This window comes from Crassostrea angulata, chromosome 6 (genome assembly GCF_025612915.1).
Source record: "Crassostrea angulata isolate pt1a10 chromosome 6, ASM2561291v2, whole genome shotgun sequence".
In the NCBI taxonomy this organism is placed as follows: domain Eukaryota; kingdom Metazoa; phylum Mollusca; class Bivalvia; order Ostreida; family Ostreidae; genus Magallana; species Magallana angulata.
In genome coordinates, this window is record NC_069116.1 from 45,030,791 (window position 1) to 45,054,096 (window position 23,306).

At 30.0% G+C, this 23,306-nt stretch overlaps 2 protein-coding genes across 2 annotated transcripts; both read right to left on the minus strand.

Moving 5' to 3' along the window:
• Positions 1-158: 158 nt before the first annotated feature.
• LOC128189169 (lipopolysaccharide-binding protein-like) lies at positions 159-12,541 on the minus strand. Its single transcript, XM_052860666.1, has 15 exons — positions 10,942-12,541; positions 10,595-10,694; positions 9,520-9,648; positions 9,187-9,260; positions 8,875-9,038; positions 8,257-8,320; positions 8,037-8,128; positions 7,156-7,332; positions 5,276-5,338; positions 3,619-3,786; positions 3,298-3,365; positions 1,722-1,764; positions 1,567-1,630; positions 1,215-1,291; positions 159-489 (listed from the first exon to the last, which is right to left on the minus strand). Exons 1-15 carry the CDS (start codon positions 11,054-11,056, stop codon positions 451-453), a joined length of 1,437 nt encoding a protein of 478 aa, XP_052716626.1. The 5' UTR covers positions 11,057-12,541; the 3' UTR covers positions 159-450.
• A 2,809-nt stretch (positions 12,542-15,350) lies between these two features.
• LOC128190437 (lipopolysaccharide-binding protein-like) lies at positions 15,351-21,985 on the minus strand. Its single transcript, XM_052862481.1, has 16 exons — positions 21,832-21,985; positions 21,638-21,757; positions 21,274-21,373; positions 20,248-20,376; positions 19,744-19,817; positions 19,395-19,558; positions 18,651-18,714; positions 18,431-18,522; positions 17,618-17,794; positions 17,301-17,363; positions 16,547-16,714; positions 16,237-16,304; positions 16,064-16,106; positions 15,900-15,963; positions 15,550-15,626; positions 15,351-15,431 (listed from the first exon to the last, which is right to left on the minus strand). Exons 2-16 carry the CDS (start codon positions 21,750-21,752, stop codon positions 15,390-15,392), a joined length of 1,440 nt encoding a protein of 479 aa, XP_052718441.1. The 5' UTR covers positions 21,753-21,757; positions 21,832-21,985; the 3' UTR covers positions 15,351-15,389.
• Between the last annotated feature and the right edge of the window lie 1,321 nt (positions 21,986-23,306).

Below are 23,306 nucleotides of genomic sequence, written 5' to 3' on the forward strand. Positions count from 1 at the left end.
TATAATACTCGATATAAAAGAAAAGATTGGAAAAAGTTATTGTTTTTTCTTTTAAATTTATAAATTTCACAATCCCCTAATTGTCTGAAAGTGCTAAGTTACCAAATAGAAAAAGAAAAAAAATCACCAAAAAAAACGACCTACGCCTAGGCAAGCCGCGACATTCTATCGTTTTCAAATTTGGGCTCATTAAACAAACAATATGCCAACAATTTAAAGCCACAGCTTGTCTCACAGTTTGTTTCACAACTCACACTTTTCAGCCCATTGAAGTATTGCATTTATTATAAGACTTTAGTGGACAAGTAAAACCAACAATAATGCATTTAAATTAAAAACAAACTTGGAATTATAACTTATAAAAGATAATAATATCTTTAACTCTGCGTTAGAAAAAACTCTGACATCTTTTGATCCGGTTTTAGCACAAATGTTGCTGTACGATAGAATTTAATAGTACTTCACATCAGTGGCGATCAGCAGAGAATTCTATAATATTAAACAGAAAAACTGGTCAGATCTGCATTTATTTGGAGTTATTGTATTGTTTTATTTAAAGCTGCTTGGTCCGATTTTTTTGTAATTACAGTATCACAATTTTTTCCATACAAATCATTTATCTTTGAAAGTTATGGACTTTCTCCTATTTACACCAGCAGAATCAGTCTCCTTTCAAAGTTAGAAATATTCAAAGTAAATAAAAATAATTTCTCTTTGGGCAAACGAAAAAACAAACCAAAATGCATCACGGGAATGTTTAGAAAAGGAAACCGTCCCCCGAATGATTGGGGTTATTCAACCCGCATGCTATGCATCGATTGTAAAGAAAGCAGACTTTGGAAATATTAGCGAACAAAACGTACACATGTTTATTTGTAATTTGTCTGATCATTTCGACCTTTATTTAAAGCGATGTCAAAGTCGTAATACAACCATACCCGTCTCGTCGTCAGGTGTGAAATTTAACATGAGGCGAAATAACGCGGTACCTTTTAATGTCGTTTGTGTTGTTAGCAAATTTTGTACGTATTTTTCTTCATTGAAATTTGGCATAATGGACGGGTAAAACTACTGCAATGTCTATTATTATACATATACTAAGCATAGCCATCGTTTAAAACCGTGCATAAAATTTGATATAAAATCGGACCAAGCAGCTTTATGCAAATTTGTGATAATTTTTTGATTCATCAAATCATATTTTTGAAACTAACCTGTTGAACATGCAACTCTGTATTGGCAAAATGAACTGAACCTATAATTGGCAAAGGAAAACCATTTCTTCCGAGGTCTGCAACGATAAAACTTTTATATCTAATAAATGCATATAAAAATAATTCAAATTATAGGAAACAACGAATAGTAGGCAATCATTATTTTGTTTGGGGTTAATGTTTATGGAATGACAATTTTAAAAGTTTCATGGGAAATGTTAATTCGTAGGCAAGGAATAACAATGAAATCCACAATAATTGAACATCCTGGAATTCTAAACAGTTTGCAGTAAAACTGCTTTCTTCTCTCACAGTCTTTCAAACTTTTACACTAGATATAATAATGTCTTACTGTTTAACTTTGGCTCCATGAATGTTGTAATTATGTTTTTAACAATGAAATCCAGCATAAAACCCTAGTAAAAGAATTTAAGATAATAATTAATAACTATTTTGTTTCCTATACATTATATAAAACATAAATTCTCGAACTTCATTGATACAAACACTCAGTTGTCCTATTTTTGAATCTTTCACATTGACGTTGATTCTGAAATATGTAAAAATTCATCCTTTTTAGAATTTTATAAAGGTAAGAATATTTTTTACTTTTTATTAATAAAAAGCCTCCTTTAAGGTAATGGTCCATACCCCACTAGATAAATAAAATGCGTACAGAATTTTTTCATAGTTTTCAAACGTGTATCTGAGGATATCTTCTTATCAAATTTTACCCTGTTGGCTAGTCCATCGGTATAATAAAAGCTAGGGCCGTTGCTAAAAATAGAACCGATTGCGGAAAATGGAGCTTTTCTCATTCATAAAGAATATAAGCCTAAGCCTGAAATTTGACTTTCACAAAATCATTTTTTGACTTATATCTTATGTAAAATAAAGGAATTATTATTTCAAAACAAAAATGTAAATGTTACACTTTCTTTTTCTTTTTTTTTTTATCAAAAAATAGATAAATCTGCATACAAAATAGATAAAATGAACAAATTTTCAAAGAGAATTTAAGCTCTTATAATTTTTTTTACTTACAAAATTCTCCTAAATTTTGATATTATTTACCCCTTAATCAATTGGAAATAAAGATCCCCAAGGGACCGGCCTTCTTAGGATCACAATTGGCATATTTTTGGTAAAATCATTAAAATATATATTTTGAACAAAGATCAGTTAAAATAAAACTGTGCATAGGTTTATTATTTTATAACTCTGAAAAATATGTTTTGGTTATTGTTAAATAAAAAAACATGATTTAAACAAACTGTTGATTAACCTGTATTATTTAAATCGCAAAAGATCGATGGTTTCTTTGGATATCGGTAAGTATTATGGATCGAGATCGGTATTTAGAAATTGCAGTCACATGCGTGGATAATGCTAACTACCTAATATATGCCATCAAGACAAAACATCTATTAAAACTTTTTTTACTGGTTTTAAAGACTGTTCTTATAATGAAATAACTTCTCTTCAGCGCATGATTTTAATTCTGAAAACATATTTTTTGTGGAAAATAAATCTATGCTCGTTGCTTAGCGAAGGATAAAGATGATATAGGTCAAATTATTTCCCCTTGTGTTTTTATCTCCCTTATGCACTGGAATATAGATCTCGGTCAGAATTTCATTTTGGATGTTTATGGACTTTCAGGGATTAATGTTCAAATAATTGGATTAAATTCAACCTTATAATGGATTGATGTTAATGCAGGACAAAAGTAAGCTGTCTATATTTTCAAAACGAGTACGCAATCGACACAACCCAGTCATGTTATTTCACTGATTAAAACCCTGGTAGGCCTTATTGATTGCAGTTGTCAGGATTTTTGATATATCTGTTTTGAATTTCTATGTCAGCTTGATTTCAATGTTTTGAAATACACCTTTTAAAGTTAGGTCTCAATTAGATCCGGCACGGATAAGAATAACGAGTGAATTACGAGTGAGTAACGTAATAACGAGTGAATTACGTGAGACGTTGTTTTGTGACGTATGGATAATTACCTTAAATAATTTCAGGAATATTACATGCATATAGCTCTTATTATTTTCAGATTATTATATATACTCACGGAAGTTTAAGAACTCGTGCAAACACCTTTTCGTTGTTTACCGTTATCGATATAGTCGTCGATATATTCTAAAACATATATAAATTTTACATGCAATCAATGTAAGGTATTTGATAAATTTGATAAAAAAATGTTTTTAACCAGTTTGAGTTTCATCAATCGTCGTATTGTCCTTTTAACCAAAATTAATTTTGAAGGAGAAAATCCATTTGAACTAGATAGGGCATTGTTTAAAACATTTAAAGATAGTTAACAATAACAATTGCACAATTGTACTTCGTAGATAAAGAGGCAAACAAAGAACTATCGGTTGAAACGTACTGCACTCAGTGTTAGAAAGTAGTCGAATTTTCCCTTTCCGTTTGTGGCGTAAAACTTGATATCTGCGTCTGCATCTACTCTTGTTTTTCCGTAAACTGAAGTCATATTGGGCATGGTTGAACTTCTCAGGTTCATCATTACTTGTGAGTTAGGAAACATCTTTCCAATCTGTTAAATGTTTTTGTTTGCATTTCATTTTTAGTATTGTTTATTGTCAAATATAATAGACTAAACGAAATTTAAGCATTCATCACGAAATATACATAATTATAAAATCTTTCATGATTTGGGATGGTATGACTTTTATCCAACGAGTTGTGAGTTATCTATCCCCGAGCCATGATGAGCCTTGAAAACACAACAACTTGAATGGAGATCATATACCATTCTATATCATGAAGGATTCCTTTTATGACAAGTTTTACTACAAATTTTGTTTAACCTCAATCATTTCTGTAAAAAAAATCATAATTGTAGGCCAAACAACACATTCATTGCAAGACGTCAACAACTTGGATGACAACGCATGGAAAAAAGTTGAACATTCAGAAACAAACATTTCATTTTCAAAAATATTTTAATTAATTCTTAAAAAAGAAATAAAACAGCATTAAAGCCTTCACATTTACCAACTTCACACTTATCAAATGAACTATTTCTTACTTTTTCATTTTACGTCAATCAACCACCTAAACCTACGTATTGTTTCATCATAACGTCACGTTGGGTAAGAATACTCATTGTAATATCAAACATTTATATTTACATTCTACTGTGTTTTTCCATTACATTCTGTGATCTTTAAATGCCTCTAAATGCAACAACTAACCCCTGGGTACTCAAAGGTTAAAATTACGAGTTTTATTATAACGTCACAAACGTTGAACGCTGTAAACTGCAACGTCTCAAGCAAAAATTAAAGTTCACACTTGTGGCTGTTACTGTGGCTCTTCCATCAATATTAATATACCCTTAGGATAAGATAGGAGTTTTAAGGTATAAATCACATTTGCAGACAAGGCAAGAAGTTAAAAAAATGTAATTATATGCATTCAAGCATGATTTTTTGAAGCATACAGTCTCATAACTGCAGCGATGTGTGAATACAGATTTTCATAACGCGCTAACGCGCGTTACTCAATTTGTATGCACACACCACTGCAGTTATGAGACTGTTTACTTAAAAAATCATGATTCAATGCTATAATAGCATTGGTGATATCCACTGTAGATTAAACTAAACATGTGATGCATGATAAACTGAAATATTTGATGTTCTTTTATTGCACAGCTTTGCATAATAGGTGAACTTTTTACGTTTTAAACTTAAGTTTTTTATAGACATAACTTTGAATGAGTAATTTTATCTCATTTTTTCAACCAAATAAAGCTTACCTAGTCAATAATTTATTTTGAAAAAAGTATGATTCGTCTACAAGTTGAAGCAAAATTATTTTTAATAATGTATTCTATAAAATTTCTAACGGCTGGTTTTTCAAGAAACAATAATGGTATTACTCAAACTAAAGTGAAAGGTATGTTTTGACTATACAAATGAACTTTACAAAATGATAAGATTTTGGCAAACTTCAATCCATATTTTTTCCAACATATTGTATCGTTGTCAAACTTGAAAATAACATTTAAATAAACTTACCTGTGGAATTAATTTACCGATGCACATGTTTTTGCAAGTTGTATTTAGAATTCCTCCAGGTATCTACACATGGAAAGGAGGTAAATACATTTATTAATCGTTAGTGTTATTTTACATACACTAAACATTCTTCACTTGAAATCATCTCTCTTTGTCCATTTTTCATGGTAAAAGTGACCAAAGTTTTAGAGTTATATATCCACTCGACTACACAATTTTTGAGTTTTCTTGCTGCTGTGTTTGGGTATGAAGCAATTTGTGTGGATTTCTAATGTCCTAACATAAAGGGATTCAGCTCAATGTATATGATTCAGAAACGACACAAAATCTTTTGACTGTAAGAATTTAAATATATTTTTCTTTTATCGATAATTATGTTGCATGACTAGGTTTCTATTAATGTCCTTTCAATTCTAAGCAAAAATGGACAAAGGACTGCGAACGATATTTGTCTAGCCGCCTAACTAAAAGTCATTTTTTGAAAGTTGTCTAATTAAAATTATTTTTTTATAATAACGTAAACATTTATGTATATTTTCATTAAAAATAAATGATTTGGTCAAACAAAGAGGGATAACTTTGTATTTTGGGTTAAAATAGCAAATTTCATAATAGAAAATAACGGAAAACGGACATGTTTTTGAAAACATCTTCCCCCCTAGCAGATATGAATTAAAATGAAATTTTACTTTAATATATATCGTAAATATGTTATTTTTAAGTTTTTATGCACATATTGGCCGCTGAATAATATTTTCCTCTCTCATACAGACCGATTTCAATGACATTTTTTTAAGACCCCGCCTTAACAAAACTTTTGTTTAAAAATACATAATTTGATTACAAATTTTATTTTTATATAAATTGATAAGGATTTGATTATACGTTTTAGTAGAAAACTTAGTTTTTGAATATCTGACAGAAATTCCGAAATATTTGGATGTAAAATGTCGGCGGGAAACGGGCGTTAGCGTTCGCAGTTCTTTAATGGAAAATTATTTCGACGACCAGGGTTTCTAGAATTGTCAATTAAGAAATAATTGTTTTAAGTGCGTACCATTGTATCAAACAAAGGCCCAATATATTCAATATTCAATTGAATATGCAATACACGATAAGTATATCTGAATGTTGATATAGATGTATAACTAATTGTAGAGTTGTAAAAGTGTTTCCCTAAACATTACTATGCTGTATTTGGCAATTCTCCTGGGGCCTCATTGCTGTCATCGGACCACAGTTTCAACAAATTAAAGAATTATCATTTCAGGATATTTATAAATTATCAACACAATATGTGGAAGCCTATACTGGGTATCTTTTATAGAAGAGATTTAAAATTTCTAACAATGTAACTAAATAAACTACATATAAAATGTTGCAACATTCTTAGGGTCTTACTGATTTGTTGGAAAAGGCTTAAGGTTTTAAAATTTGTAGATTTTAGAACGTGTGAACAAATCCCTTTTATAAAAAGATAACAGTAAACTTTATTCAAATCAAACCACTATTGACCAGACGGTCATTGTTTCAAACCTTGCATGATGATACTTGCAATATCATTGTACAAATTGTAGCATTGTAGTTTGTGAAAGAAAAATGTTTTTTCCCAATATTTCTGTATGAAGAAAGTTAAATCCCTCTTGCCACAGGTAAGTTTGGGGGTCTATAAAACTGACAGAATGAGGGCATATTATATATAATTTTCACACACAGATATCAGATCAAAGTTTGCAATTCCTGTACATGCTTTTGAACTTGCAGAATTTGTATCAATACCAGTAATATTAATCAGAAATAAAAATAATTCAAATTTTAGTTTTTTGAAACTACAAAACGAAAAATATCTACATATATTCTTAAACAATCCCGGCTCTTACATTTTTATCGGTGATGTTGTAGGTCCACAATCCATGAGAGAAAGCAGTGTAAGACATAGAGTTAAAGAGGAAGTCGGAAAACCAGAGGTACAGCATTTTGGAGGAACTGGAGCCTGCTGGAAGTGGCGGAGCATCAAAAGGAATGGTCCCACGGTTACCATACCAATTCACCTCACCCTAAAATGTACTTCTATTTAAATATGTATTTTATGAAACCATCAATATTAACTACAATCGTAAAACTTGGCTTGATGAAAATGTGGTTCTAAATTTATGTGTTCCGATATACGTGTTCTACATGCCAACATTATTTTTTTATTATGTGGAAAAAAATAAATATAACTTGTCAGTCTCATCTTATTTCCCCAAGTTCCCTTTAGAAATATTCTATACACTTATGTAAACAAAATAAAGATTTTTGAAAATGTATCAAATAGTTATGAAAAAGTCAATTCAGTTAGTATCATTCTACATAAATTAACAAATATTTAAGCGGCATAAGCAGAAACAGAATATCTCATTATTTTATCAATCTGCTCATTAAAATTAAAAAAAAAAACTTAATGTAAGTTAAATCTCACGCCCGAAACTGTCAGTTTAAATAGCCTTAATTGTTATTCTCTGGCAGATAGATATATTTAGTTTCATATGCATTTTAGTTACTATAATTATGCTTTATGATACCCTTTATCAGAGATGTATAACTCATGAAAAGTTATGGATATTTAGTCAAAATTGTCAGCAGGAAAAAAAATTTAAACAATATTTCATTTTAAATTTGATTTATCAAAATATTTTAGCTATCCACAGAAATATTTGAATATAAGTTGTGAACCATAAAAGATGTTTCGCTTACATTTTAGTCGATGCATTATTAATACCTTGTGGTAAGTTTCCATAAAACCATATGAAAAGGCTGGTTTAGACATAAAACTGTAATCTATCCTAAACTTGCTGGCAAACGGAACACTGACTGTAAAATGATTTAAGTAGAATAAATACAGGTGGTCAAACAGCAATTAATAACCAAAACAATAGACTGATATCGCAATAAATTTTACTGGAACATTAAAATATAAACTTTTTTAAAAGAGCAGAGACCAGGAAATTGCGCCATCAACCTTGCACCATCAACATTTACCAGCTTTGTTAACTGCTTACAGAGCTAGAAAAAAATCAAAAAGCAATAAAAAGATAATAAAAGAAACATATGAATTTTAATGCATGATTTCTAATGTCTAGCACAACAGCGTGATCATTGAAATTAGACTCTACGTTATGCGAACAAAAAATGCAAATAAATAATAATAAAAAATAAATGCAAGCCTATGCATTAGCGACTCGAATAAATGTCATCCTTTCTAGACGTACGAATGATAAAGACGTAAAGAAATACATGTAATAAAAGGCATTATATTGTTATTTCAAGCGTCAAACAAATTTTCAAATTACAAATAACAGACAGATTAATGATTCATTCTATTTGACAAATATGTTATGTTATACTTAAAAACATATATAGACTAATTGTGGAGATTTATATGACATTAACTTCCATTTTTTCAGAAACACAAAGCAAATAAAAGATGAATTTGTATACATTTTTCTGTGGCTAGCGACTATAAGAGTTCAGAGTCTTTTGTTTTTAAATCGACTTTTAGTCAGGTTTTAGATGCATTGCTATTATTTGGTCTCAATGAAAGAAAATCTAGAACTCACCAATCCGTTTCCACCCTCAATCGAACTTTTAAAACTCTTCTCAACTTTTCGACTAAACAAGTTATAAATCTCTGCTCTACCACCTTGAAATTTTATATTAGTCGATTGAACAGAGCAAGAACATTGTCTTGAAGATATGGTCGGTCTTCCCGCATAATCCATGCCTAAATTATATACAGTACATTTGCCTGAATTATTCAAGAACAATCTTTAAATCTTATACAAAATTAATTAAGATACTGATGGACAATCCATTACACAAAGATATGATGATATTGTGTGTTTTACTTATGTGACTATTTTGAAACGTACCTATCATCAGATTTATGGCAAAAGTGATTCCACTACCAGTCATATCAAACGTTCCATGCTCATAAATGGGAATACTAAAAAAAAAACATTTATTTTCTTAGTTTGTATTTCAAATCGAACATCCTTGAATATTTTTACAACACAAGACGTAATGTAAAATTCGAACTTTCTGTAGACGTCAGCGCAACACTTTTACCTGTAGAGTACATGTAAACGCAAACTTCGTATGTATATTTTTCAAATATCAACTTGTTTAGAAAGCCTATTGAGAGATAACTGATACTTTAAGATGAAGATAAAGAAAAGCGTTTTGTCCTACTAATTTTGTCTTACTTTCCTTTCTTGTACTTGTACTGAAAGTCACCATGGAGACCAATGTCAATGTTTGACGTTTTCCACAAAGGGCCCACATATTGCAAAGTTACGGTACTTGCTGGTTTCTTGAATCTCGTTATTGTTGTTCTAGAAAATATTACAGTGTATATAAGAAACTTTTTAAAACATATCCATCCCAGTTTTATTCAATGTATTTAGTAATATTCCACTAATGTATGTATGTATGTATGTATGTATGTATGTATGTATGTATGTATGTATGTGTGTGTGTGTGTGTGTGTGTGTGTGTGTGTGTGTGTGTGTGTGTGTGTGTGTGTGTGTGTGTATGTGTGTGTGTGTGTGTGTGTATGTATGTATGTATGTATGTATGTATGTATGTATGTATGTATGTATGTAAATGTTCTTCCAAATAATTTTTTTTTTCAAATTCAGAAATGACAAAAAGAGGGTTTTATCTGCAAAAGACAAACAGCTATACCTGATTTTGGCCAGCTTCATATTATAAATAACAAAAATCGATTAAAAATTAAACTTTTTCCTGTTTTTAAAAAGTTATTTGTATGAAGATATTTTCCCAGTTTCAACCAAATATCGCTATTTTTCCCAAACTCAATGACCCCAGTCCCTGGAATCAAAGAGTAAACAAACTACCTGTTGAAATGGTAGCAGACAAGACGATACCAAGTAAGTTCTCACAATATATTGTCAGTAAATGTAAAATAACGAGGCCGATAACTTTGGAAATTTTGGTCACTGGGTTTTTATAAAATGTTATTTTGAGAGAAATTCCCTAATCGATTTTTTCGTTAAGATCTTACGAGCTATCAGACAATTTTAAAAATAGACAAATTGAAAATATTTTTGCGATTCAACTTAAATTTATATGTATGATATGAATACTTTTTACGTATTGGGCTAAAAATTCCAAAAAAACGCTTAAAATTAAATCATATATAGAGAGTTCACTCTAAGAAAAAAAAATATAATCGATCGTAAATAGATTTTATGGGACAAATCTACCGTGTTAGTAGCAAAACCCAGGTGTTTATTTAATAATATCAAAATCATTTACCTTGTGATATCATATGACACATTTCCGGATACGCCATGTTGATCAGGAATTCCTTTATGTGTGATGCCTTTGGACAGGACATCTAATGCTACGTTTACAGCTGCATATAAATATGTTATAAAATGAGCAATGCGGAAATACTTTTCTCGTATTCTCCACATGTGTAATCGAGGTTCCTTTTCTCTCCATCTTTATAAACTCTCACAATGAACATTTTTTTTTTAATAAGTGAACATCAATCATAACATGTATTTTAATTAAATTTTTCAATTTGATAAAAAATTGTTTTAAATATTGAAAACGTATAATTTTGTTTGTTTGCATGAAAACTTTTTTTCATCTCTTACCGTAAGTGAATCCCTTAGATGTTATCCTAGATTTCAAGCCAGGGTTTTTACTATGTGTTGCGTTTGTTAAGAGTTCAATCAGGATAAACCAGACTAAAAATATTGGCTTTTGCATGTTTCTTGCAAAAACCGTTACAAAAAAATAGAATAAATTGATTCAGTGAAGACTAAACCTATACTAAAAACACAATTTACCAAAAGCTTGTTTTATTCATCCAAACTTGGCTATTGTTAATTTAAAAAATTGATATCTCAACCATATTTCCTTATTAATTCCTTTTTTCTTCCGTTTCATCATTGAGGTGCGATAGCGTATCAATTCACCTTTCTTGTGTAGCCTTTGAGTTTGGGGAAATAATAATAGATTAAATTGAAAATGCTTATCATAAACCAGGAACTTACTGAATTATTTTAGGTATACCTCTATTTTGAACACTTTGTTTTTATAGCTGCACATCTGTTATTAATTAGCAACAAAGGTGTTTTTTATCGATCAAGGAAAAACATATGATGGACTTTTGAAATTAAATACAAAAGAGGAAACAAAATACCACTATCGAATGGAACAGTTTACATACATATGCTAGTAACCCTTATTTACATATCTTTTCCCCTAAAATTGTGGTTATAAAGCGCAGTATATGTAATTTCAGCATCAGATAATGATTTTAAACTGATGAGTTGGAAATTATTTGTGGTTTCTATAAGATAATTTTAATTATGCAAAATATTGTAGTTTTTAAAGGTTTTAAAACTGTAATTTTATGAAGATTTTGTCAATAATTTCAATATCCCAGAGAGGTTCATATTATCCGTCAAAGTCCACTTGTTGTATTTCCTAATTAGAAAGTAATGGATGCACCATTTTTTCTTCCAGTGACCTTGAAATTTCACAAATTAACAAAGCGCAAGGTCAACACATATTTTCAGGCCTAAGGCAATCTAAGTAACCTTATACCTGCGCAATTCAATTTGGGTCAAACTTTTGAAAAACCCTCGGGTTAAAGATATCTGTGAAAAGTGGGGATTTCCAATGTTCTCTATCAGAAAGATATAGACCGGATATGAATTATGTACTTTTCTTCCAAGTGACCCAAAAATCCTGACACTTTCTGAGGTCAAAGACAATCTTATTGTGAAGTTATATATTCAAATTTTCTTCTATAAAAAAGATATGGACTGGACACGACGTATGCACTTTTTCTTCCAGTGACCTTAAACTTTGCCAAATTACCTTCGGTCAAACCATGCTACGCCATCAAATCATAAACAATATTTGTTAAGTTACATATTGTTCTGAATCCCTATAAGAAAGATAGGGACCAGATACGATTATAAAGAATGATAGACGGTTAGACAACTGAACAGTTTGTCAGTGCAACATACTCCTCTTAAAACCGCAGCAGAGTTTTTCATAAATTTTGCAGTTGATACGTGAAAAAGCGCATACTAACAGAAAATTCCAGTTCCAATAATTTTCATGGAAATTTTCCAGCATGAACTTTCTAATCTAAATGCCAGCGTGATACACTAAAGTCAATATTTTAGTTGTTACCAAGATACTTTTTGAGAAAATCGTGGATTAATTAAATTCCTTGCTATTTGAATTTAAATCACAGAGACGAAATTTCAGCTAAAAAAATGTCTATCCTCCACCGTATTTAAGTTTCGCCAATTTATATGTTAAAGATAATTACAATTTGTAGCCTAGGTTAACCGCAAAGACCACTAGTCGTTTAAATTTGACAAAAATCATTCATAGTTTTATACGTTCAAATTGCTGCAAATGGTAGCCAATGTCGACCAATGACTTCAATGTTCACTCATGGCAACTAAATGCTATCAACGGTTGATTTTAAGTTCATTAACGAACGCCTATATGTATTTCTAATGCCTCACGAAAACTAAAACTGTCATGAGTTACAAGTGATATTCAGTGTTCAAAATTCTTTGTTTCATAATTAATCCCCGTGTCTTGATTTTGTTTACATATGTCGATTTGTCAACAGGGGTCAGTAGACAGTATATATTATATAATTATAAGATTTGGAAAAAACGTAATTCTTTTATTAAAAATGATATTTTGAAGCGCATTTTTGAATAATTACCGATAAAATCCTTTTTCAACAGAACAAAGTTATAAAGTATCATTAAAAAATCGTAAAGCTTTTTAATCAAGGTTAAGTTATTGAGTATCATTTTAAAAGATCATGTAAATGAACTGCATCCCCTGCAGGTTGTGAATTACACACTGTCAGTCACTTAAACACATTTACACTATCGCCTACTGTGAAACGTTACTTGCATTATTATTATTATTATTTTTACTTATCAACTCGATAAATTTTAAATTGGTGGACATGTCCGTAAATTATGGTGGAACAAAATTTTAAATATTTTGCATTTTCCATAATAATACTATTTGTCCCTGAAAAAAAGATTTGTATGTTGATGGTAAAAATGACAATTTTATTTTCTTACTGCCTATTTTTGCATCCCTTTTCACATAACTAATTTTATATGCTTCTATTAAACAAGTATATAATTGATATAGCTCAATTTTATTGCAATACAAATAAAAATAAAAAAGAAATTTAAGCTTTCAGATATTAATATTCAAATACGTTGTATATTAACAAAATATTAAAAAAAACTAACTAATAAATGATAATACGCGTGCAAGAACAGCGCATGTCTGCAAAATAATTTCGTAAATGAATCGATTAAAATAATGTCTTATACGCACAGATGTAAAGTTTTATTTGTTTTTAAATATTTTATTTTAACCGTATTAACGATGGAATTGAACCTCATATATATTTCAGGATCCTCATGTCAAACATCATTCAGTATTAATTTGATCCCCCGTGGTTTTTATCTTACTTTTAAAAGCGTTGTGGTCTATTTACCATATACCAAAAATGCTCATGCTGATAGGGTTAATATGCATTCAGAACTCTGTTCTGCTGGTGACTTCACTTAATTTCAAATCTTTTCATTTTACAATAAGTAAAAATTGTAAAATGGTGAACTACAACCTGTAACTATGTTTATGGTACATGTAAATTTATGTCTTAAAAAAGCAAATAAATTAAACTGGTAAATACTTTTGGCGAAAAAAGGAATAAAATCTCGTGTTTTGAAAAAAGAGGGGGGGGGGGGGGACTTTTAACTGCCTATTGGGGGGGGGGGGGGGACTTTTAACTGCCTATTGACAACGACGTAAATTAACATGTACATATATACCAAAATTCGGGTAAAATAAAGGTTAAATGTATTCTGAAATATTTTCCCATTTCTTTCAAGCCATTTAATAAGAATAAACAAAGTTTCTTGTGCGAAATTACATTAAATACTCTATAATAATTATATGCAGTATCAAACATTGATCAAATTCGGCCGTCATAAAGATAACATAAATGGCGGAACTTTCATTTGTTGCAGATTTATAAGAACAGAGATGCTGATTTATTTATGTTGTATTCACTAATATCCCCTTGTTGCGAATGATGGTAACCGGTTTAAATTCAAATAGCTATAACAATAACTAGTTTTATATCATATAAATGTTTTATATAGATAGAAACTTTTGCTTTACGTAAGGAAAAAAATACTGTTCAGTTTTGCTTCTTTTTATTTTTTAGATTAAACAATCTCTGGTCCTCAGCCAAGTTCGATTACTCTTAATTATACGGTAATTTTTTCTATACTACAATATAAATTTATGTAACTATCAGTTATTTAACCAAATTCGTGGCTGAGTGGTTCCACGGAGATCTACTACCTAGAAGTAAAGGGGTTTGAGCCACCGATGCACCGGCATCACAATTTTCTTTTTATTTGATCCCAACTTATTGTATTAATTTCATTTTATCCATCGTGGGCAAATCTATAAGAACTAAAATACATGGATAACATCAACACATTTCTTTTATTTCATTTCATTTATAAATTTAGAAAGACAAAGAACACTTTCATGATAAAATATTACTTTGAGGCTGAGGGTTGGAGAACCTCAAAAATAATATGCTTAAGGGAAACTTATTAGCAAATGAGAATTTTGCTAATGAAGCAATATCGTAAAATTTCCGGAAAATAAATGCTCTATAGAAAAATCTAGTATTACTGAAATGTGGAATTATCATTGTTTACGGGGGACCAATGTTTGCGACTTTCATGGGTAACCCTTGCCCACGAATTTACAACTAAAAAACAAATTGCATTCAAAATGATGAATTTTTTTTTGTTTTTTTTTTAAATCATTGCATTATTTATAAGACCTCATTTTACATATGTAAAACAAACAACATTGCATGCATTTAATACAAAAACAAAATTTGAACAATATTATTAAAAAGATTACAATATGTTTAACTCTGAGTCAGAAATAACTGACATAATTTGAACTGGATTTTTTTTTTCGAATTGTTGCTTTACGACAGAATTCATCACTGCAAGTACTTCACATCAGTAGCGATCAGCAGAGAATTCTAAAGTATAACACAGTAAAATTAGTCAGAGGTACTAAGTTTGAGTTCTGTTTTTAAAAATTATTTAGGAAATATTGTGATGATTTCTAATTCAAAAGTTTGTTGTTTTGAGACTAACCTGATGAATAAGCAACTCCGTGTTTGCAAAATGAACTGAACCTATAATTGGCAGAGGAAAACCATTTCCTCCGAGCTCTGCAACGATACAATTTATTCATTTTTAAAGCATGCGTATAAAAAAGATGAAATTATAATGAACAATGAAAAAAAAGAAATCATTATTTTGTTGAAAGTTAATGTTCATGGAATGACAATGAGTAAAGTTTCATGAAAAATGTTAATTTGTTGGCAAGGGATACCACGGAAATCCATAATAATCGAACATTCATGAATTTTAAAGGGTTTGCTGTAAAACTCATTTCTTAACTCCCAGTTTTACACTTTTCAGCAAACATAGCCATGTCTTACCGTTCAACTTCGGCTCCACAAATGTTGTGATTATCTTTTTAACGATGAAATTCAGCATAAAATCCTAGTAGAATAATCGTAAAAAATTATCAATAGCTAATGCATGTAACTGTTTACTACCCTTTTAAATAAAACCTAAATTGTCGAAATTCAGTGATACAAACATTCAGTTGTCCTATTTTGGAGTCTTTCACATGGACATTGATTCTGAAATAAGTAAAAAAAAATTCTTTCTTTTTAGAATTTCATAAAGGTAACAATATTTTTTTTTTAAATCTTCTTATGAATAATTCTTGAATGTAGCTCTTTTCGTTTTAAGATTATCATATATACTCACGGAAGTTTAAGAACTCGTGCAAACACCTTCTCGTTTTTTACCGTTATCGATATAGTCGTCGACATATTCTAAAACATATATTATTTTACATGTAATCAATGTCAGGTATTTGATAAATATAAATTTGTTTTAACCTGTTTGAGTTTTATCAATTATCATATTGTCCTTTTAAACAAATGGAATATTGAAAGTGAATATCTATTTGAATTAGATACACGTATGATATTGTTTATAGATAGTCAACAAGAAAAATGCACAATTGTACTTAGACTATGAAGAGGCAAACAACAAAATATCAGCTGAAACGTACTGCGCTTAGTGTTAGAAAGTAGTCGACTTTCCCATTTCCTTTCGTGGCGTAAAACTTGATTTCTCCGTCTGCATCCACTTTTGTTGTTGCGTTAAAGGCAGTCATATTGGGCATGTTGGAACTTCTCAAGTTCAGCATTACTTGGGAGTTAGGAAACATCTGACCAATCTGTTGACGGTTTTCATTATAAATATTGTATATTGTTGAATATGATAGACTAAGAAAAATACTATCATTCATATATTTAAATTGATATTTTATGTTCTTTTATTGCTCAGTTTGGCCTAATTAGTAAACGTTTTACGTTTTATACGTAGTTTATTTTACAGACTTTAGTTTGAATAAGTTTTAATTAAGTTAATTTTCAGAAGGCTTAACCAATCAGTATTTTTTTGTAAAAACATGATTGGTCTACAAGTTAAAAATAATGGTGTTTAGTTATGTATTTTATAAACTCTCTAACGGGTTTTTTTTTCAAGAGACAAAAAAACTATTAAATAAAGTAAAAGTTATGTTTTATGTTATGGTCTACAATTCAAAAATTATGGTGTTTAGTTATGTATTCTATAAACTCTCTAACGGGTCTTTTTTTCAGGAAACAAAAAAGCTATTAATTACAGTAAAAGTTACGTTTTGAATATGCTAATTATTTTAATAAAATCATAAACTTTACACATACTTTAACCCATATTGTATTCCAACTATATTGTATCAATGTCAAACTTAAAGATGATATATATTTAAATAAACTTACCTTTGGAATTAATTTACCGATGCACATGTTTTTGCAAGTTGTATTTAGAATTCCTCCAGGTATCTACACATTGAAAGGAGGTAAATACATTTATAAATCGTTACTGATATTTTACCTACCCTAAACATTTTTCACTTAAATCATCTCCCTTTGTTCATTTACATGGTAAAAGTAATCAAAGTTTAAAAGTCCCAACTGACTACACATGAACAGAACATTACCCAAGTTTTAAGGGATATTCATCTTTTAAAATCCAAAATTTACTTTGTTATAAATATCGACATATATTCTAAAAAAAAAAAAACCCCAACTCTTACGTTTTTATCAGTAACGTTGTAGGTCAAAAAGCCGTGAGAGAAAGCAGTGTAAGACATTGTATTAAAGAGGAAGTCGGACAACCAGAGGTACAGCATTTTGGAGGAACTGGAGCCTGCTGGAAGTGGCGGAGAATCAAAAGGAATATTCCCATGGCTGCCATACCAATTCACCTCACCCTATAAATGAACTTCTATGTAAATCTATATTTCATGAAACCATCAGTATGAACCAAAATCGTACAGTTCAGCTTAATGAAAAAGTGGTTCTGATTAAGGTATTGCGATATGCGTATTATACATACATGTATAATCATTTATTATACCATGAAAAAATAAGTAGTCAATGTAATATATGTTCCTTGTGTTTTTTCTAAAAATATTCCATGTACTTAAAGAAATATCATTAAAGGTTTAAGAATATAAATAACGTAAAAGTTAATTTTATCTTATATCATCAACTAGCATATTGTCTTAAAGGCATAAATATAACAGAATATCCTCTTATTTTTTATTGATTTGTTCAACAAAACACTTGAAATGGGTTTAATCTCACGCCCAGAAAAGCCGTCAGTTTCATTTTCTGATAAAAGATATTTTTAATTTCACATGTCGCTTTAACTAGAATGAAAATAACATGCAATGCCACATATCAGTGTTCTGTATATTCATTTATAGTCATGAAAAGTTTGTCACATTGTGAAAGACAAAATTAACATTTCATTTTGTATTTTTATTCAATAAAGTGTTTTGACCCTTCAGAGGAAAAGTTTGTAATATAAGTTGTGAATGAAAGATATTTCGCTTTGTTAATACCTTATGATAAGTTTCCATAAAACCACTTGAAAAGGCTGGTTTGGACAAAAAACTGTAATCCAGCAGAAACTTCCTGGCAAACTTAACAGAGACTGTCAAATGAATGAAGTAAAATGAATACATGTCGTCGTTAAACCAAACACAACCAACAACAATGTATCTTATATTTAACTTAGCAATACATTTTAATGGAACATTAAAATTCAAAAAGAACAGAGACCTGGAAGTTGCGCCAGCTTCCTTGCACCATCAACATTTACCAGCTTTGTTAGCTGTTTACAGAGCTATAAAAATAAAAAAGCAAATAAAAAGATACGTAAAAGAAACAAAAGAATCTCAATGCATGGATTCTCATGTCCAGCATCACAACATCATCATGAAAATCAGAATATGCATTTTTGAGAATTGCGACACTATCATGCATTAGCGAATCGGATAATGATATCCTTACTAGACGAAGGAATGAAATACAAAGACATAAATTAAAAGCATGTAGTAAAAACATACACAGGATGAAACTCTGCTATCCAGTCAACTGAAAAGTGACTGAAAGGTAACTGTAAAGTGGCTGAATGGCATAGCTTTGCCATTCAGTCACCTTTCCAGACCATTCCTTTAACATTCAGTTGACTGAATGGCAGAGCTTCATCCTGCGATAATATTACCTTCAAGCGTCCAAAAAAAAATAATTCACATCAAACAGAATAGACAAATTAACGATTCATACCATTTGACAAGAAATTTCGACAAATATGTTTAACAATCATCTATAAACATGTGTAAGCTAATAATGGAGAATAGTATGACAATAACTTCCATTTTCTTCCGAAGCACAAAGCAAATATTAGATATATTTTTGTACGATTGTCTTTTTATAAAGCTAGTTTTCCAACTCGATTCTTTAGTCAGGTTTTAAATACATTGCTACCATTCGGTTTCAACCGAGGACAAATCTATAACTTACCAATCCGTTTTCACCTTCAATCGAACTTTTTAATTTTTTTGCAACCTTTCCACGAAACAAATTATAAATCCATGCTCTACCGCCGTGAAATTTTATACCAGTCGCTCGCACAGAGCAAGAACATGTACTCGAAGAAATGGTCGGTCTTCCCATCGAATCCATGCCTAAATTATATAAGAATTTACCTTAAATTATTCAAGAGGAAATCTTAAAAATCTTATACATGTAGAATCAAACTAGATACTGATGTCATTTCATATCATAAAGATATGGTAATTTTGTATGTTTTTTTTTTATTATTTTTGTGTGCTGTTTTTTTTTTATTGTGGGATTTTTTTTTCAAACATACCTATTATTAGATTTATAGCAATAGTTATTCCACTACCAGTCAAATCAAAACTTCCATGATCAGAAATGCGAATACTGAAAATATATATATTTTTGTCACCATCATCTTATACAATCAAACATCCTTGATACAAATAAACGATAATTAAAAAAATGTCATGATCAATGATATATTTATAAATTGAATATATCTAATGTGCATTTTATATTGTAATCGGAGCAAAGTCATGAAACTCGAAAAGAAAATTATTTCAAACATTTCATATTTGCCAAATGCATATAATTACATTTATTTTTACAGGACAAGAAGTACTTGTAATGTAAAACTCGAACTTTGTTAGACTTCAGAGCAAAACTTTTAGCTGTAAAGTACATGTAAACGCGAACTCCATGTGCTAATATTCAAATATTGACTTGTTTATACAGCTTTTCGTCACAGTACATTCAAATTAAGATGAAGAAAATAACTTTAGCATTTAGCATTATGCTCTTCAACTTTTCTTACATTCCTTTCTTGTACTTGTAATGGAAATCGCCATGGAGACCAATGTCGATGTTTGAAGTTCTCCACATAAGGCCCCCAGGTTGCAAAGATACGGTACTGGTTGGTTTTGTAAATTTCGTTATTTTCATTCTAGAAAATATTATACATGAAGCTTTTCAGCACATATCTACTTCATGTGTATTCATTATATCCAGTAATTTTCAACCATCTTTCTATATACTAGTATCTATCTATCTATCTATCAATTGATCGATCGATCGATCGATCGGTCTGTCTGTCTGTCTGTCTGTCTGTCTGTCTATCTATCTATCTATCTATCTATCTATCTATCTATCTATCTATCTATCTATCTATCTTTCTATCTTTTCGATAAAAAAGTAATAAAATAAATATTTGACATGACGATACCAAGAAAGATCTTATAATATATTGTCAGTGAATGTAAAAAGAATGTCGTCAGCCAATAATCGTGAACAGTCAATATCAATGATTCCTGAGAGCGACATTTTAAATAAATCATAAACAAAGACATTGATGTCATAATGTGTATTCGTTGGTAAAGAATACCCCCAAAATTAACGAAACATGGGCAATCAGGAACTCTAGCGGTCATTTAATTCAGACTAGTGACGTTTGATAGTAAGCATCTTTTTCTATCTGTTTGAAGACTTTTAGATTGCTTTAAGTTGCTGTAAAGTGTTATTTTGAGAGAAATCCCCTAATTACTTTTTTATTTGAGATTCTACGAACTATCAAACATTTTTCAATTTCAAAATTGTCTTTACAACTCAATCTAGATACATGTATGTCACGATACAATTACTTTTCACGTATGGAGAGATAAATATTCCATGTATTTTTTTAAGTAGTAACTCATAGGTAGGACATACACTTATAAAAAAAAATTACATGTATATACGATCTTAGGTGGATCGTATCGGACTTATCTTCCGTGTTGTGTTTAAAGCACTTGACAAAGTGACAAAATTGTAGTGTTTATTAAATGATATTAAAAAAAACCCTTACCCCGTGATATCATATGACACACTTCCGGATTTATCATGTTGATCAGGAATTGCTTTATTCGTGATGTCTTTGGACAGGACATCTAACGCTACGTTGACAGCTACATGTAAATATAATAAAAATCAGCAATGATGAAATATTTCTATCGTTAATCTATTCATGTGTATTCGAAGTGAATTTTTTTCCATTGCGAACGTTTTGTTTCAAATCTTAGCAATGAACATTCGATCATAATTATTTTTTTTAAAAATGAACACAAATGTCAACATCATGTATTTTGATTCAATTTCATACGATATTAATCTAAAAAAAAGAACAAAAATATTTGTGTATGATTACATAAAAGTTCTTTTTCATATCTTACCATAATTCAGGCCATTTGAAGTTATCCTAGATTTCAAGCCAGGGTTTTTACTATGTGTTCCGTTGGTTAAGAGAACGATCAGGAAAATCGAGACAAAAAAAGTCACCCTTTGCATGTTTCCTGCGAACACCGTTACAAATGAATATAGTTTATAGTTTTTTATGAATACAAAAAGACAGAAATAGTTTACTTACATGTATTGAAGGTTTGTTTTTATTTATTCCAGCTTGGCTATTGTAAATGTGAAAAAGGATATCTTAAAAACATTTCCTTATTATTTACTTCCGTTTCATCAATAAAGTTTGTTATCCTCAACATTCTTCTGTGGCCTTGGAGTTTGAGGAAATAATAATAATTGATTAAATTGGAAAATCTCATTGTACATGTAAATCAGGAAGATTTCATTTTCATTAGTACTTTATTTTGAACACTTTGTTCTTCAGGGCTGCACATCTCTTGTTATCAACAATGGAACACACGTTTTTCTTACTGATAAAGAAAAACAAAATATATACGACATGTGATAATGAATATAAAAGAGTAGAAGGATACTATTATTTAACTATATACTTTATATAAATTCAAAAACCGTTTGTAAATAATCGCAGTTAAGTTGGATTTAACGCCAGCGTTTGATTTAATAGTGATGAGTTTGAGATCAGCTATGGTTTTTACAAAATGTTTTATTATACATTTTAAAGGTTTCAAAACAGTAATAATCGAGGTTATTTCATCAATTTCAAAATCTCAAAGTTTTTTCATTTTACTTTCAATGTTGACCTTTTGCAGATGTATATAAAAGAAACAGAATTCTACTTCTCTTACATTAACAATTCCATTGATCAATTTGCATTAGCATTCATATTTTTCTCCTTTCGCCTCTTAAATGCAAGTGTAGGTTTATATCTATTATGGTGAACTCTTTCTCCCCCCCCCCCCCTCCCTCCCCCCCCCCCCCCCCAGTGCAAGTTATGTTCTCCATATCATGTCAACATACAATATAACTTTGTTGACATACGGGGTAAGTATTTTAAGATGTAACATAAATATATGCAAGAAAAGTGTTATATGTTTAGGGTGTTGGTCGATTAGGTAAGGCTGCGACTAGGTTGGGGAACTAGTACATTAATGTGCTTAAATTTTGTGACTCTATAAATATTTTTTTAAGGAAATTTGACACCATTGTTTTAAAAAATTTAAACATATATTGTCAAAACTATTTTTAAAAACGTTTGCAGAGATAAATGCAGTACTTTATCCGGATAAAGATTTAAATTTTATGCCATGATTGTTTCAAAAAGTCATTGTTATGTGTACATTTAAGTTGCATTTTCTCCTTACTTCCAACGACGGTTGACTGTTTTATAAGATCCTGAAACTCATGATAAAGACTTTTATCAATAATTAATAAACTAGGATGATAGTTCCTCTTTGTCAATGTTATATCGAATGAGTATTTTCTTCACTGTTTCTTTTAAAAATCGTGCCGATAGTATTTCAAATGCCATGACAAGACTGTATCCCGATTTTACTGTTAGTTAATGCAATCGTTTAACTTTTAAAAACTGCTTTCAAATATATTGCTTACTTTAGTAAATAGCAATGTTAATTCTGATACCTAGAATTAACAAGAGGTATTGTGAGCAGGTTCACAAATGATACCCTTTGC

What these genes read in the sequence shown, in the direction of transcription:
- LOC128189169 (XM_052860666.1), bottom strand. Translation starts at nt 11,056, where the DNA reads ATGCAAAAGCCAATATTTTTAGTCTGGTTTATCCTGATTGAACTCTTA. An exon ending in ACAACATCACCGATAAAAAT is followed by an intron (nt 5,339 to 7,155) that starts GTAAGAGCCGGG and finishes TTCCATGTGTAG; the next exon opens with ATACCTGGAGGAATTCTAAA. An exon ending in CATGGAGCCAAAGTTAAACA is followed by an intron (nt 1,292 to 1,566) that starts GTAAGACATTAT and finishes TTATCGTTGCAG; the next exon opens with ACCTCGGAAGAAATGGTTTT.
- LOC128190437 (XM_052862481.1), bottom strand. Translation starts at nt 21,752, where the DNA reads ATGCAAAGGGTGACTTTTTTTGTCTCGATTTTCCTGATCGTTCTCTTA. An exon ending in TACAAGTACAAGAAAGGAAT is followed by an intron (nt 19,818 to 20,247) that starts GTAAGAAAAGTT and finishes ATATATTTTCAG; the next exon opens with TATTCGCATTTCTGATCATG. An exon ending in TGTGGAGCCGAAGTTGAACG is followed by an intron (nt 15,627 to 15,899) that starts GTAAGACATGGC and finishes GTATCGTTGCAG; the next exon opens with AGCTCGGAGGAAATGGTTTT.